Raw genomic sequence first — 17,727 nt, forward strand, 5'->3', positions numbered from 1 at the left:
ATTTTATTCATCCGCTCTGTTCCTGCTCACCTTTCCAACTCGGCTCATTCCACGTGATAAACCCCCATAATTCCCCAGGACAGGCCTCTTTACGCCTGACCTGGCTTTTGAGGCCATAGTGAAACAGCAGATCCTCAAACTTAAACAGCCTAGTTTGAAGTGTGTTGACCTGGTTTTGTCGGAGCTCTCCACTCTCATCAGAAAATGCACTGAGAAGGTAAAGACAGGAAGGGATGAATGGATGTAAGTCAAGGGAAGAGTGGATGAGAGGACAACCAGGAAAAAGAGATCCTGCCTTCCCTCAACCTTGATTTGGCTGGCCTGTTTTCCTGTGTAGTCCCCCCCCCCCCCCCCCCGGCTCTGCTGATTACCTTCCTCCTTACTATCTGGTCCTTGATGTCTCTCTTTAAAGTCATTCACTGCTCATCCCTGCACAGCAGCTACAGGATCTCTCTCCTCAGAGGCTATCCTGTTGCTCTGGTCATTGTTCCTGACCCAAATCAAATCTAAGCCAGATGGATTTACCTCCCTGACCTAGAGGGGCTGCTCGGTCTACTTAGTGTGTCTACCTGCACTGTAGCTAGAGCTCAGGTTCCTTCCGGGTCTGTACTGTTACATTTACATGCTAAAAAGCATCAGTGTAATAAGACCAGTACATCAGTTACCACAAACACCTCCCCCTGTTGTCTGTTGTCTGGCCTGGACACAAACCCCTTACACTAACTGTTCCTGTCTCTTCTGCTTGGTAATTTCATTTCTGTGTGACACTTTTAAAGTATACTCCTTGGGATTTGAACCCACAACCTTTGTATTGTTAGTGGAATGCTCAACTTGTTGAGCTGTAGGACGTTCCTGTAGGCTGCCGTTTGCCCCCAATCTGTGGATTTTCTAGGCAAGGCATTCTTCATCACATTGTTGTCAATCATGCTCTCCGTTAAAGCACGAGATTTCCATGATCACACGGTCAGATGAAAGCCAGTGTCTGAAAACGCGTCAGTTCGGCTGAAAGGAATAATTACTTCATGGCTGTAACTGTAGACCAGCTCTTTCAAGACACTCTAAACCCCAGTGACGACTCATCTCAGAGGCGCCCAGAGGACACTGTCAGACTTTAAGTGTAGGTAAAATGACTGCTTTATTATTCAGCTCTATTCAGAGAATAGTGATGTGTTTCAGCTGAAAATCAGGTCTCCTCTTTAGTGTTCACTAGAGAAAGCCCTTTCTTTTCATCATGGCCTCGTTGATGGCTTAAAGTATGTTGACAGTTGAACTTGGTTTTAAAAATGCCAGTTCACGGGCCTTCCCCTGCTCCCTCTGGGGTGGGTTAAAAAAGCAAAAGGCCATGCTCTCTCTCGGTGCTCTACTTGTGTGGTTGCCGTGGCAACAGCTGCATGTGTCTCCACCTTGTGGAAAATGATGGAATGGCAGGGTCTGTTTCCTTTGCCTTTCCTTTCAGATGATCTCTCTAACTGCAGCTCCTCTGAAAAATCACCTCTGGTCCCTCTTCCTGTCCTCCCCAGCTAACACACTGCCTAATCAGAATTTCCCCATCCACTTGGAATGATTTGTAATAAATGCACGTTCCACCTAGCTGTATAAATCATGCATGGTCGGTTCCAGTTGATCTGAATGAGCTATGTTATGACAGAGGCCTGCCTTTGGAGTAGAAACCGGTTCAAGCAGGTTCCGCTGCTCTGGTGTATCAATAAAATAAAACGCAGAAAAGCAGGTTCATTCCAAATGGATGGCGAAAGTCCAGCATGCATCTGCCATTTGTTGTGCCCGCATCAGCACCAGTGTGTGCGTACACAGTGTGTATATCCATAGTGTGCATTTGTCTGAGTGAGTGTGAGATTAGAGGAGATGGCATGAGGCCTTTCCAGCAGCTGCAGTCTATGGGTGTGTCGCTCACAGCTGGCATCCTACCCCAAACTGCGAGAGGAGACCGAGAGGATTGTCAGCACCTTCGTCCGAGAGAGGGAGAGCAAGACCAAGGATCAGGTGAGACTGGAAGGGTGCCCTTGGGCATTGTGTTGGTGGGTGTGCCCCAGCGCAGCACACAACAAGCAAGAGCCTTCCTATGGGTAAGTGCCAGCTGAGATCACCTCAGTGTTAATGGGTGTCCTGTGCTGTGTAGGTGCTGCTATTGATTGACCTAGAGGTCTCCTACATCAACACCAACCATGAGGACTTCATTGGCTTTGCCAAGTATGTACTCCAGTTCCTGACACTCTCCATTTTCATGCATTTTATGTCCCTGTATCATACCTTTCTCTCTTCGTTTTGGTTACCCGACAGCGCCCAGCAAAAGAGCAACAACAAGAAGAGAGCCGTGCCGAACCAGGTACCCTTCATAATTCCTGTCCATTTTCACTCCTAACTATTCAGCCAGTTTTTCTGTCTGGCTCAGACCATGTTCCTACACTCATCAGGTTACCCTCCTCACTTGCTCACTATGCCACTGTTCTTCTGTTCCACCTCCTCCTGGCCCTTAATTAAAGGAACTGTCCTCAAAGACTCTCTTACCTGTCCAGAATTAAAGGCCCCGTTTGATTCCCTCTGGACATTCCTGGCCACCCCACCACCCGGGAGTGCACAGGAGACCCTTCAGTGTTGCCCATGCCCGCTCCTCAGTCAGACGTCGAAGCTGTCTCTCTGTCTCCTGCACATTCCCACATGACCTGCAGTACTGTGCTGCTTCTGTAATGTCACTCTGTGTGTGTGCACCGCTTTGCATTGCCAGGCAAATCGGCAAATGTAAAACTATGTGACCCAGTTGGCTTAAATTTGCTTGTTTAATTATTCCTTCCTTATTGTGTATAAGCTGCATGGCTCACCCTCTGCCACCCACCAGCTGGTATTGTCTTGCGCTGCACCTGATCTAACTGCATGAAACTGTTTCTGTTGCTGCTTCTGTCCTCATTCCTTGTTTAAACCTGACCTGCATCATCTGTTTCTCTCTCTCTCTCTCTCTCTCTCTCTCATTTATTCTTTCCCTACTCTTAAATTCACCTTGATACTGTATATCTACTCTCCCCACTGCTGTGAGATTTTGGTAAGTACCCCAGGGCATGTTATTGCCCATCCTGTCCCAATAGATGTGACACTGCAGCAGATGTCACCTAGTGTCCACCATGCACTGACCTGAGGCCCCAGTGGGTCATCAGTGGGATGGGCATTTCATTCCTCCTGCTTCAGCCATATTCTCTGCTGTTCTGCTCCATGAAGTCTCCAGTCATCCTGCTTCAGTCATTCTTGACTGTTGTTCTTACCCAACTGTTTTTACTGTCCTAGTTAAGTCAGATGTTTCCAATCGTAATGCTTTGGCCATTTTCTTTAGTGTTCTGCTCGGTCAAAAGTCTGTAATGACTTAGGTTCTGTGGTATCATATAGGGGTCTCGTTTATCGAAGTGTGTGTAGAACAGTTCCTAAAAGTACACATCGTTGGTACGCTGAGGCAAATTGTACCCACGAGTTATAAATACCAAACAGCTATACGGGCACAGCAAGACTAATTTAAATAAACACTCTCAATGACCCATATATGGACATGTAACTTCCACATAACACACGCTAAACCGCAAAATAGGAGAATGTGTTTCCAAAATGGGGTCGGTTGAGACGTGTTCTTATTCCTGTTTGTAATACATTTTGTACTATATGCTTGTATTATTTTGCAACTGTGTTTTGCAATGAAACATTATAAAACAAAAAAAAAAGCATACACGATTAGGGAAATGGAAGCACCAAAAGGATCACAGCCCAGACGGCATCTCCGTGCCACAGAGTGGCCCATAGGGAGAGCCCATTGCTGCCATCATAGGCGAAACAACTCTAACAGGAATCATTCTAGACCAGTGGTTCTCAAACTCGGTCCTCGGGACCCACTGCCCTGCTTGTATTCCAGCTATCCCTGCCCAACACACTGCTGATTACCTGGATCAGGTGTGTTCAGTCAATCAGAAGCTGAAAGACAGCTGGGACTTGTGTGTAGGGCAGGGATAGCTGGAAAACGAGCAGGGCAGTGGGGCCCGAGGGCCGAGTTTGAGAACCACTGTTCTAGATGGTGACCCTGACAATGCACCTTCACCACCCGAGACTGAAGCCAGACTACCAGGAATACACTATATGGACAAAAGTACTGGGACACCTCGCCATTACACCCACAGGGATTTTTATGGCATTCCATTCTAAATCTATAGGCTTTGATATGGAGCTGGTCCCCCCTTTGCAGCTATAACAGCTGCCACTCTTCTGGGACGTTCCACAGGATTATGGAGTGTGTCTGGGAATTCTTTCCCATTCATCCAGAAGAGCATTCGTGAGGTCAGGCACTGATGTTGGGTTTAAAGACCTGGCTCACAATCTCCATTCTAGTTCATCCCAAATGGATTGAGGTCAGGGCTCTGTGTGGGCCAGAGTAGTTCTTCCACACCAAACTCACCCAAATATGTCTTTATGGATCTTGCTTTGTGCACTGGGTCTGACTCGCTGCAGCAAGTAATGTGTCAAATGCCAACAAGTCAGTATTGCTGAAAATTAATTGTGCCTGACAGGTCAGTTGTCTTGTAAAGCATATATTCAGTGACAGTGATGTAATATTTCTTTGGCCATGGACGTTTTATGACTTATGCACAGGAAGAATAAATAATTTTATGCATAAAAATTTAAGCACAAAACTGTTTGGACCAAAGGTTGATAAATGTGACCCCTGATGTTCGAATCCAATTCTAGTTACTGGACGGTCATATGTTAAGGCAGAACATTCCAGTCATGCTCCATCTTCTCTGGTTCTAATCCAGAAGAAGTCTCTAGTCATCCTGGTTTGATCGTCTTCTCTGCTCTTCAAACCGCACATACTGTTGCCAGTGTTCTTGTCCCCCTAGCAGTCCTGTATGCTGTAATGTGATTGAGTTCTGCATCCTGTAGGTAGAGAATGAAGATCCTGAATCTGGCAGAGGTTCTTCCTATGGTCTCTCTGCTCTGGCCCTATTTGCTGTCCAGCCCGTGACCCTCCCCACCACTGAAATGTGGCACAAAATTGGGGACCACATTGCTGATTTATTTTCCCATGTGTTTGTTTTTCCACATTTCAATCGTGCAGGAACCAACCGCGGAGGACAAGGTAGCACATATCTCACCTGCTGGTGACTTGGGTTCAATTACGTAATGGTGTAATTCACAAAGTCCCCACAGTTGCCTGTAATTGATAATGGCAGCTAACTGATTACACTAATTCAATGTGATAATTGCGGCAAACTTTCCAGATGTTGCCGTAGCATCTACATTTATGTAATTGAACACTTGCATGCCTTGCCTTTGTAGAACTTAAAACCGTGTGTGATGCTTCATTGCGCCTCAGTGATGCAGTGATTTATACTGTCATTGCCTACTTACTCTTTCTGTTTACAAAACACATTTTCTCAAAAACTGCATTTATTGGAAGTCACTTAAACTGAGATCAGTTTCCCTTCTGATCTTAAATATCTGCCATCTGGTGTTTTTTTTGGCTCTGCACAGACACACATATACTCTCCATGTTCTGCAGGTATACCGCTCTGACGATGTTTGGATAACTGTGTGCCTCTGTGTTTATGATCTGTAAATTGGATAAAACCTGCTAATACCAGTCCTCTGTCAGAGCTAATCGGAGTTGCTGTTAGGGTATTACATAGTTATACAAATGACTGTCACTTTGAGTCTAGTTAGAAAATGAGTTGTATGTGAGTTCATGTCCTCTCTTAATCCCGGTTTGCTTTCAATGCCTCAGCAATGTGTCATTGTTGGAACGTTGTCATTGCAGTGCCCCCAGTGGTGGCACCCCAGTAATACAGCTATATGTCTGGTCTTGTGGTCACTGGTGCGCCCTTTGCCATGTCGCCCATGCACACAGCTGGGATGAGAAAGTCAAAGGCCAGATCCAACCCGGATCCCTTTCCTCAATCCTGTGTGTTTGTGTCAGCAAGTGATTCATAGTTTAGGCAGTTTCCCCTCCTATTTTACCCATTTTACTCTGCCACACTCTTGGTCCTGTTTGAAATGAACCGTTTGAACTTGTTGGCCACATGAAGCGCATACATGGAGTAATGGAGTATTTTTTTATTTAAAAAGTTTAAATTCTTAAAGTTACCAACCCCAGATATAAATAATCCAATTTTTACTTGCTCCTTTAGAAATGTCCATGTGCCGATGCATAATAGATGCCTAACTCGTCTTAATAGATGCCCCCAAGTCAGCAGGGCCCATTTTTGATGTTGGTATCGTCACATTCATTGCAATGGGTCTGAATACCAAACTGCATGTGTGGATCTCGGTTATACTTCTCATTATCTCTCCTCTTTTTTTTTCCTCATTTGTCATGTTCTTGTCGTCCTCTGGATCTGTTTCTCCTCTGCTTCTACTCCTCTTTTGCCTGCCGAGTCTGATCCTTTTGCCTTGCCAGTGTTTGCTGCTCTGACTATAAATGCTGTCACTCTCTGCTTTACCACGAAGGGTCAGGCATTTCCATCTCAAGGCAAACTCTGAGTTAAGGTTCAGTTTGGGTTTCATTTTATATTCCAGCATTGGCCTAACGTGCACTTTGTGAAAGAGGATAGGCCCCGAAGGTCCCACCTCAGCAAAGGTGGCTCCCTGAAGCTCTTCATCACCTGGTCCGTACTGTCTAAGCCAGCAGGTTGGCTTCTGCCTCTTAGCCTGTTAGCTCTGCTGACCCTGCCCCCTAACACCTGCCACTCCCAATCATGCAAGGTTGCACATGGTCTAATTTTAAGTGTAAAAAAACAAGATGGAAAGATCAAGTCTGGCAAAACCTCTCCTGATTTTTCTCTGTCTGAGCATTGTGCTTCTCATTTGTACTGGTCCTGCCGCGTTTTCACTGGGGACCTCCAGCAGCACTGGAGATGAACCTCACAGGCTTGCCTAAATATGGGCTCCTTCCCCAGTGCACTGTGCACTGCACTTTGAAATTAAATGTAATGTACATGAATTAAATATACAAATTTAGAGTAGTAAGCTGCTGCTTTTAATCCTTCTGTGAGAAGTAATTCAGACGACTTCCTCATTTTATTTAGTTGAAAGTTAACATCATCCGCCTTGGTCTTCAGCATTTAGCTTACGCAGTAATTTGTTGCTCTATATCACGCCTGGGCGATTTTCTATAGCAGAGCCAAATCTGAGCCTCACCATGCCGCCAAGAGCCAAATTTAAATATTTCTTTTCACGTCCCATTAAAACTACAACAGAAGACTTGTTTTGTGTTGAGTGTTAAAACTAGGGATTATGGAGCAGGGAGGTTAGTTAAGAATATAGGAGGGGGAAGACGGAAAGCCCAAAATAATAATGAAAGTGGGCAGTGTAAAAGGCCTACTCTTTGCTGTGTGTACTTAAACGCTAGGAGATTACAAAGAAAATTCATTATTTAGAGGCTCTTATTTCGTCAGACTCTTGTGACATTTATATGAATAACAGAAACATGGTTGAGTGGCAAAGATGGAAAAGAATATAATATGGATGGTTACGTGTTCCATAGAGGCCGGACAGGCGAGAAGGGAGGTGGTGTTGCAGCATATGTAAAAGAGAACTTGCAGGCAAGGGAGCTCACTGATAAAAATAAAAGTACAGAAGCTGTATGGATAAAATCAGATGCTAAAAACTCAAATGGACTAATTGAGCACCTAATGTAGCTGCAGAGGGAAGCAGAATGTTATATGATGATATCAGGATTATGAGCAATAAATACGATGTGGTGGTTATGGGTGATTTTAATGTGTTTGGGATAGTGGGCCATAGCCTCAGGCTCTTCTGTAAATGAACTTGAGATGCTGGCACAGGATTGTGTTTCTACTCATTTTGTTCAAACCTCCACCAGGGGAGAAGCCATTCTCGATCTTGTGTTCTCTAATAAACAGGATCGGATTGGAAAATTACAGGTTTTAGGTCCACTTGACAGTAGCTATCATAACATGGTTAGAATTGAGGTTAATTTTAGTGTCCGAAGAGCGAAGTCCAAAACAAAAGTATGCAATGTTAGGAAAGCTAACTTTAATAGTATGAGACTGAAACTAGAAACTGTAAACTGGATGGAGTTAAACAGCAAAACTTGAAGAGGCATGGGAATTTTTAAAAAAAGCACATTGTTGCAAGTGCAAGAGGATTTCATACCTGTTTCCAGCAAAACTAAATCTAGGAAACTACAAACCAAGGTGTTTACTACAGAAATTAAGGATACAGTCAGGAGGAAAAGGGCTCTGTTGCACAAATTTAAAATATCTAGTGAACTTTGAATAAAGCAGGAGTATCCAAGTCTACAGGTTGAGTTAAAAAACAACATTAGACTCTCTAAGAGGAATGTCAAAAGGAAGATTGCATTGGAGGCTAAGGATGACATTAAAATTTCCTCCAATATTTTAACTCCAAAAGAGCCCTAAAAGCAGAAATCACTAATCTGCTGGATAGTAAGGGTTGTGTAACTGAAAATGAACTTGAATATAATTAATGTTTAATGATTGTTTAGCTTGGGTATTCACTGCAGAGGACATGAGTAACATGTCGACTCATTTCTAATCCAGCTTCGTCTTTGACTAATATATCTATAACTGAAGCTGATGTGCTACAAAGCCCAGCTAACCTCAAAATCAATAAATCGCAGGGCCCTGATGGCCTCTTATGTATAGCTTTAAAAGAGATGAGGGATATTATTTGCCAACCTTTACTATTTCAGAAATCCTAATCTGCTGGTGTGGTAACTCTCATTGTAAGCATGTTAATATAACACACGTACTCAAAAAAGGGGATAGAAGTGATCCATCAACGTATAGGCCAATCAGTTTAATTTGCAAAACTGTATAGTATAGGAATCTATAATCCAAGTGAAAATGGTAGATTACCTGGATTCAGAGAACATTCTGGAGAATAGCCAGACATTGTTTTAGGAGAGAGATCATGTTTAATCTACAGGGTGGGCCATTTATATGGATACACCTTAATAAAATGGGAATGGTTGGTAATATTAACTTCCTGTTTGTGGCGCATTAGTATACATATGTCTTATGGAGAGTAAGACGGGTGGGTAAAAAGATCATTTCCCCACAAGGGATCAGTAAAGTTGGTGGTGCTGCTGCTTTACTGATTGTGCATACCAATGAAAACGGCCCTTTTGTCCAGGTTTACCTGCTGCCATGTAGACGCAGGGTCAAGGTTAGGGGAATGTAATGTGCAGTTCTTCGAGTTCAGCTTCCAATGTTTTCCGATTTACTGTAAATATAGTTAAAAGTATTGTAACTCTCTCCTGCAATCGATACAATTTGCTCCCCAATTGTGAAAGGGCTGAAATATCAGCAACCTGATGGTTTTGCATTTGTCTGGCTTCCACCCTCACCAACAAGCCCTGATGCTGAGGTAATAGCTGCCCTGAGCGTCCTGTGAGGACCAGAGTTCAAGCTGACATGTCCCACATCCCACTCCCCCTACAGACGATCCGTCGCGGGTGGCTTACCATCAACATCAGCATCATGAAGGGAGGATCCAAGGAATACTGGTTTGTCCTGACCACGGAGTCCCTGTCCTGGTACAAGGATGACGAGGTAAGGGATGGGGGAGCGTCATGCGTGCTTGCACTGCATTGTGGGTACAATGTTTATCCTTTAATAGTGACATTCTCCTTGTCCATGCGTTAGAGGTCCCTTCTGGATCTTTGCTTTGGTTTTGGGCTTCAGTTCATTAACCTTTCGCCTTGCTGCAGTTCTGGGCTTCATGGGTTAGAGTTGATGTCCTGTTTCTTTCCATTCTTCCAATTGGTTGAGGTTGGTTATTGCTTTCCAGTGGACAGTTGCTGACATGTTTTTTTTCAGCAACTCACTGAAGGCTACAGCCCCATCTGGGCTGTATTGATGAGAAGCCAACCGCTGTCCATCAGCATGCCTCCTCATAATATCCTCACTGGCATCCCGATATTCCAGTGCATCTTGGTCATCTTCAGCTACATGATGCATGGGTCATACACTGGGCTGAAATTTCAATCTTGGGGGTCACAGTGCAAGAAACGTTAATAAATGGAATATATAAATATGTAGGGGGCGGCATGGTGGTGCAGTGGTTAGCACTGTCGCCTCACACCTCTGGGACCCGGGTTCCCGCCTGGGTCACATGTGTGTGGAGTTTGCATGTTCTCCCCATGTCGTCGTGGGGTTTCCTCCAGGTACTCCGGTTTCCCCCCACAGTCCAAAAACATGCTGAGGCTAATTGGAGTTGCTAAATTGCCCGTAGGAGTGCATGTGTGAGTGACTGGTGTGTGAGTGTGCCTTGCGATGAGCTGGCCCCCCATCCTGGGTTGTTCCCTGCCTCGTGCCCATTGCTACCGGGATAGGCTCCGGACCCCCCGCGACCCAGTAGGATAAGCGGTTTGGAAAATGGGTGGATGGATGGATATAAATATGTAAGGCATTAACACATGACATTGAGATATGGACATAAGACAGCAAAAATGAGTGCTTGCTTTCATGTTTAAACACCTGGTTTAAGGTACAGGAGAGTGGTAGGAAATGGTGCACACTCAAGTTCACATGGAGTCACATGAAGTTCTTTTCCTCCCGTGGTATTTGAAGGAGGACGTTTAAGGTAGTCTGGGCTAAATGTAAGTGAGCAGAGATGAAGTTGGCAGTTAGAGGTTATCATTAGCTTCCTCTATTTATTGATTTATTTGTTGTGGTTTATCGGTTTAGTTTTATCAAATTAAACTTTGAAGTTAATGGATTAGCGGTTATTAACTTTTCAGTTAGCTGTACCCACCAGTGGGCATGGCAGGTTTCAGCTCGGTTGAACAACTGGGGAAAGTGTGTCACCAGTCCGTGGGCATACTGTGCATTGTGTACGGACTTAACCCTCTAAGGTCTAGGGGTAGGGAACACACGTTCACTGACTGGGGCACGGGCACACATTTCATTCAATATCATAAACTTAATTCATGGCAAATTTATTTCTTCTTTATTGTTTTGGCATTAAACTCATCTTAATTTTAATGTATATTGTAAATATGTCAGATTTATGTGAAGACATCGAAGTATAGACATTGCAAAATGCAGTTTGGAACACCTGCAGAAACATTATAAAAGTACATAGTAAGCAATGGTGGCAGTTTGTTTTGATCCCAGATATCTGATCACCAAAGTCATCATACATGAAGATGACTAAATGGTGTAGTTGCAACATTCAGCTGGATAAATAAGAAAAACCGAACTCATGTCACTATTTCTGGGCTCCTTCCATTGAATATGAAGGAGCTCTCATGTGCATGAATGAGCCATTCACACCTGGCCACACCCCCCCCCCTTTTATGGTGCTGATGGGGATGTATCTGGATCGCGTTTCACCACTGCGTTGTTCATCTAATTACCATGCGAATGCGGTTTGAATACGTGGAAATGCGGCTATTTATAATGCGAATAGCGATCTTCAGGTGAGGGCAGTGCTACACGCCCCCGATGCAGGTAAAACAAAGTAAGGTGACATGGTTTATTTTTTTTGCTGATTTAACCTAATTTTAAAAACTTTAATACTTCCAACAATTGACGTTTTAAATAGAAGACAGATTATGGATTTAGTCAGCGTGTTTTATTTTTATGGACTGAAATACACGAAAAAGATGCGTGGCATCGCCGACGAATGGAAAGGTCAAGGTGCGTCCCCACACACACACTGGCAGGGCTGCTCTCACATTCCGTCCATCGTCCCAACTGGGTGGCCTTGTCCAGAAAGGAAATTGAGAACAATGAGCTGGACTGGCAGGAAATGCACGTTCTAGCCTCATATTGACTCCTCACACCTTTTGATGTACTTTGCCCTGGCGGGTAGGTTATGCGGGGTGGTACAGGTGGCATCTGTGGGGAGATGGAAAGGGGTCTGGCAGGTAACCAGCGAGAAGTGATTGTGATGCTGTTTGGGTGGATGCTTGCAGGAGAAGGAGAAGAAGTACATGCTGCTGCTTGACAACCTGAAGATCAGAGATATTGAGAAGGGCTTCATGTCCAACAAGCACACCTTCGCCATCTTCAACACGGAGCAGAGGTATGGTGCTGCCCTCCTGCCCGGCCTGTTAGACTTTGTGTGTGGAGCTGCCTCAGCCTGATGGCCAGTTGTCCTCAGGAATGTGTACAAGGACCTACGGCAGATTGAACTGGCCTGTGCCTCCCAGGAGGATGTGGACAGCTGGAAAGCCTCCTTCCTAAGAGCAGGAGTCTACCCTGAAAAGGACCAAGTATGTTCACAGCGAGCACCTTCCATACACCCTCAAACACAAGCCCCACTGTGTATCTATGGCCAGGAGGAACTTGGCCCCCCATCAAGAAAATTAAGTGGTTATTCTGCTTGTTCTTGTTCCTTCCATACTCCTTCAAAAATATATATGAAATGTTTTCAGCGTGGCTGCTTTTAGGAACACTGACAGTTACTCTAAGTTCTCACCATCTTGCAGTATTTACTGTAACGTGATCTGGTGTAAAGTGACCAGTTTCTTGTAGCACAGGGTTAGGAGGTGGGTCCTATGTAGCCTTTGGAAAGCTTACTTAACGTACTTGACAGTCATGAACACCTGGTGTGCACATTTGTCAGCATAGTTCTTCTTAGTCGCCTCCAACTACGAGAGGATTAACACTGAGATGCTCTTCCCCGGCCTCAGGTTGAGACTGAAGAGGCGGCCCCAGCTGACACCATCTCCATGGACCCCCAGCTGGAGCGGCAGGTGGAGACCATCCGGAACCTGGTGGACTCCTACATCGGCATCGTTAATAAATCTATCCGTGACCTGATGCCGAAGACTATCATGCACATCATGATTAACAGCGTGAGTCAACTGTAGTGTGCCACCCCTCCCAGCATGCACTGGGGCTCGGCACGTCTTCCAGGGCTGCTTCTTGAGTCGGCTGTAGTGTGCCACCCCTCCCAGCATGCACTGGGGCTCGGCACGTCTTCCAGGGCTGCTTCTTGTTGAGTCGGCTGTAGTGTGCCACCCCTCCCAGCATGCACTGGGGCTCGGCACGTCTTCCAGGGCTGCTTCTTGTTGGCGTCCTCCAACATGATCTGCGTTCTCTGTGTTGGTGTAATTTACCTGAAAACCAAAGTGTCCCCAAGCTACTGACTGAGGGGGGGGGGTTGAGCTCCACAGTATGTGGCATAACCAACTCACAGCTGCCGTTAGCATGTTTTCCTTTTTGAACATCTGCTTTGGGAATTCAGGTTTTGCTCACGTCAAGATGTGTTCTGATCGGCAACGACAGGCATGTTTACTGTTATGTCCCGTTTCTTTACATCAAGCGTGGACTTTAAGTGCTGTGCAGCAAAAGCTGTTCATGATGCATATCGAATTGGCAAAAAGTGTTTGATATAACATCAAATCAGAAATCCATTTCCTACCACTAGTAAATGCCATGCTCTGGGGCTAAACAGCAATCCAGACTGGACATGAACCAGCGACGTCTTGGACCCAGTCTGTTCCCTTAAGCATTGTGCCGTCTTGGACCCAGTCTGTTCCCTTAAGCATTGTGCCGTCTTGGACCCAGTCTGTTCCCTTAAGCATTGTGCTGTCTGCTGTCCAGATGCTCTTCATTAACTCCTATTACGCTGTTGCCCTTTTGCTAACCTCTGCGACATAAAACGGAGCATGTTTAGCAGGCAGTTCATGCAATAACAGACAGGAAGCCATCTTTATAGCCATCAAAATTTCTGCCTAGATGATATATATACATATAATTAAATTATGAAATTTCTAATGTGTTTTTTTTTTTTTTTTTTTTAAGCAATCATTACTATTATTGTCAAATTGCTGTCTTAAATGACTGTCTTCCTATACCAGGTAGATAAGCTTTGCCTTCTGGGCTTTCGTGTCAGAAGCGAAAGCAAGAAATGTTTGTTTATTCATGGTTATAAACACCCTCCACACCCCAGACCAAGGAGTTCATCCACTCGGAGCTGCTGGCCTACCTGTACTCGGCAGGTGACCAAAACTCGCTGATGGAGGAATCCGCAGACCAGGCCCAGCACCGTGATGAGATGCTGCGCATGTACCATGCCCTGAAGGAGGCTCTGCACATCATCGGGGACATCAGCACCTCCACCGTGTCTGTGCCAGTGCCCCCACCTGTGAACGACGGCTGGCTCCAGAGGGACACCAGGTCGGGGCCCTCACCTGTAGTAGCAGTGTGGGGTCTTGCGGACCCCCATTACGCTTTAATGCATGAGTATGGGCTCTTCCCCATGACCGCGCTGTGACTTTTGGCTGGACAATCTGGCATTAAGTCCCATCTGACTCTGTGCACTGTCTGCTGATGCCAGTAGGTCTGTTGACTCACTGCTGTGTTTAGACCTGCAGCAGGTCCTGCCTTAGCTGAGTGACGGTGTGGCACTTACAGCCCACACTTCTGGGTTAAGTGGGACACAGGGTCACGTACTTACTAACGGAAGAAACTCTGAAAGAAGCGCGAGACCTTTGAGTGAAGGATGATAAAAACCTAAGACCCATGTCCTGCATTTAAACTGCATTTGCACAATGTGAAGTGTCATGGTGGAAATGCATCTCTGGAAAAGTGTGTTGGGACTGGATGTCAATGTCTACTGGTTGGGAGTAGATCCCATTGCCTTCCGGTTGGGAGTCAAGATGACATTATCATTACTGACGGTTCTACTGTTTCCTGAATAAACTGGATGCTTAGAAAAGCTATTTGTTCAAAACATAAGCAATAGCAAAACTTAGAGAGCATTTTGTTCTTCCATAAAGAAAGAAACCTAAGATTGAGGTGATTGGAGCAGCACTTCACAGGTTCTCTCTCACACCTCTTATATTCTTTTCCAGCCCTCCATCCCAGCACCGGCCCCCTGCGACTGCCCCAGTCCCCAGCCGTCCCCCCGCAGCCAGGGGCCCCACACCAGGACCTCCCCCAACCCCTAACTCCTTTGGAGCCCCACCCATCCCCTCTCGGCCCGGGCCAGGGGGCAGCTTGGACACCCCACAGGTCCCCTCCCGGCCTGCCCGCATTCCCCCCGCTCTCCCCCCTGGAGTGCCCAAGTGAGCTGTCAGCTGTTTAATCCTCCTTTAGCTCCCCCTGCTGGCTGACTTGTCTTACTCACTTGTTGCTTCTCTCCCCACAGCCGGAGACCCCCGGCCGCTCCAAGCCGCCCCACCATGATCCGGCCAGACTCCCTGATGGACTAGATCCCGCTCCTCGGCACTTAATAACCTCCATGGGGGGCAGGGTCAGGTCTTACAAAGGGGAGTGACTTGTAGCATGGAGGGGTGGGGTCACCACTGGGTGAGGAACTCCACTGGTGGAATTAACCATACATCTACTGGCTACCCATTCGTCTAGTTCTCTACCCATGTAATCTGTTTCAAATAGACACTAATTTTGGGATGTTCCTATGATCTGGCCAAAGTGAAATGTGACAGATTTGGATTGAATGAATAGTCATAATACAAGTGTGGGTTGTGTGAGTCATTTCTGCCCTTTCTTAAATTTAACCATTAAAAACAAAAAAAAACCCAAAATCAGTTGCCCAGTGCCTGGCCTGCTATCGCCCCCTTCTGTAAAGCCCTGACCTCTGACCCTTAATACCTCCGTTAACATTCAGAAACGCATTAGCCAGCCCCCCTGGTTTTCTAACCTCTTTCAGACTGAAAATAGACGTTGTTGATGTTGATGATGATGACGACACTATCATGATACGATTCTTTTTATTTTTCATTTGCTCAGATTGTGAACTTTCTGCTTACCTTGTCCCTAGCTTTAAAGCAGTTTTCTAAATGCCAGGATGTAAGAGGACAGAGAAGTAAGGGGTGTCCGTTAGGTGGATTTGGGGGTGTGATTTTACTCCTCAGTTGTGTTCAAAACTTTTTCTGTTCTTTTTCAACGCACTCCAAAAGTGACTTCTCTCCCTGTCCCAGAGTAGATCCTGGGAACAGCAGCACTTCTGGGAGAGTCTGTGCACAGCATAGCAGTAGACTAGCCAGTACCTCCGTTAACACTGGCGTGGAACATTCCCAGAGGAGCTACATGGGCTCCTTCATGTAGTCAGCCCACCTCCCTCAAACAGGGCAGCACTTGCCTTTATGCTCAGTTACTGGCACATGAAGTAACTGAAGGAATTTTATGGCATATATTTTATGCATACGTACATTTTCAAAGAGCTGCCTTTCATTCTGTCATTGTGTTATTTGCCTGTACAGGTTGAGTGGTTTGATTCCCTGCTTCTGTCACCCCAGTGACCGTCAGTCACATGTGCTGTTGTAGAGAAAAATTAGGGAGACGTTTGCTACCAGAGCGGAAATGACACTGAATTATTAGTGAGGTCAGCTGGCCCACTTCCAGTAACAAGTACAGTACTAGGAGATATAACATGCTAATCCACGGTAACTGCACTGCCTGGACATGCAGAGCTTTGATGCTGTGGAGCGAGGTGCTGCCCGCCACCCTAGGGGGCCGTCAGGTTGGCTTCCTTCAGGCCCGTGCCCATTCCTCTGAGAAGCAGGCCCCTGGCCTCAGGCCTGTGCTCTGCCTGGGCCCCTGCTCTGATTCCTGGTGGTTTGGCACTACCCATCAGGCTTCTCGCGTGTTGGGTATGAGGCTGCACTGACAGCCGCAGCTGCATCTCTCTGCTGCCTCGTGTGGCGCTGATGCTCTCTGCAGCCTTCAGGATCACATACCCCCATCCTCAGCTCTCAGCTCCCATGCCCTACTCCAGAGCTCTTCTTCTGTCCATCAAATGTGGCTCCTGAGTGTCTGTGTGACCATTGCAGGACCTTCAGATACGTCAGATATTACATCCGGGAAAAAAATGCCCTGAAACTCTAATGAAAGTTGGAGAAACTAAGCTGATATAAAAGGAGAGTGTCCAATAAAGGAATGCTTATGGTCACTGGTCTGTGTCGTCTCCTTTCTGCTCAGTGGTCCAGAGCTTCCTCCCCCCAGTACGACTCCTGACTCTCAGCTCCTTTTTCATCTCTATCCTCACACCGCATTTCTGTATCCATGATGAGATTCCGTATTATCAGACTCACATGGACCAGCCATCTCGCTGCATGGCGTCTGGTTCAGACAGTACCACAGCCGTGAGACGCAGTGTTAATAGTCGTATTGTCTTTTTGTATTCTTTCCATTCATCCATGGGCCATCTGGGTCACAGGGACAGCAGTCTAAGCAGCGATTGCCGCACCTCCCTCACCAGCCACCTCCTCCAGCTCCACCGGGGGAATACCAAGGTGTTCCCAGGCCAGCTGATAGGTCTAATTGTTCAAGCATTTTTTGTTCTGCCCTCCGGTCTGGTGGGACATCCCCAAAACACCTCCTCAGGGAGGCATCCAAGATAAATGCCAGCAGCACGTGAACTGGCTCCTTTCCATGAGGAGGCGCAGCGGTTCTACTTTGAGCTTCTCCCGAACATCAGAGCTTCTCACCCCATCTCTAAGGCTGAACCCAGACACTCGACAGAGGAAATTCATTTATGCCACGTGCATCTTTAATTCAGTTTTTATATAGCGCCTTTCACAAGAGTCCCAAAGTGCTTTACAGGGTTGTGTTGTGAGGCATAAAACATCATTGGAGAGATACAGAACAGGAAGAAGGAAGGAAATAAAAAGGCATGACAGGAAGCCCCCCCCCCCCCCCATTCCCCCCCCCCCCGGGCCATACTAACATTACTTAAAACTGCTTGCTAAAAGGTAGGTATAAGCTTGTATCCCATTGT

The 17,727-nt window shown here is 46.1% G+C and overlaps 1 protein-coding gene across 2 annotated transcripts in view; it reads left to right on the plus strand.

Annotated features, from left to right (window-relative positions):
• The window catches only part of LOC125741755 (dynamin-2-like), a 31,237-nt gene extending 14,338 nt beyond the window's left edge, over window positions 1-16,899 (plus strand). The window contains exons 10-20 of one of the 2 annotated variants that reach the window (XM_049013058.1): window positions 79-217; window positions 1,915-2,001; window positions 2,138-2,208; window positions 2,299-2,344; window positions 9,471-9,581; window positions 11,951-12,060; window positions 12,139-12,250; window positions 12,671-12,835; window positions 13,936-14,162; window positions 14,840-15,052; window positions 15,136-16,899. In XM_049013058.1, coding sequence (XP_048869015.1) covers window positions 79-217; window positions 1,915-2,001; window positions 2,138-2,208; window positions 2,299-2,344; window positions 9,471-9,581; window positions 11,951-12,060; window positions 12,139-12,250; window positions 12,671-12,835; window positions 13,936-14,162; window positions 14,840-15,052; window positions 15,136-15,199 — 1,345 coding nt within the window. In that variant the 3' untranslated portion in view covers window positions 15,200-16,899. The remainder of the gene's footprint in view (window positions 1-78; window positions 218-1,914; window positions 2,002-2,137; window positions 2,209-2,298; window positions 2,345-9,470; window positions 9,582-11,950; window positions 12,061-12,138; window positions 12,251-12,670; window positions 12,836-13,935; window positions 14,163-14,839; window positions 15,053-15,135) is intronic. The other variant, XM_049013057.1, reaches the window with a different exon arrangement.
• Window positions 16,900-17,727: the final 828 nt, after the last annotated feature.

Source organism: Brienomyrus brachyistius, chromosome 5 (genome assembly GCF_023856365.1).
Source record: "Brienomyrus brachyistius isolate T26 chromosome 5, BBRACH_0.4, whole genome shotgun sequence".
NCBI lineage: Eukaryota > Metazoa > Chordata > Actinopteri > Osteoglossiformes > Mormyridae > Brienomyrus > Brienomyrus brachyistius.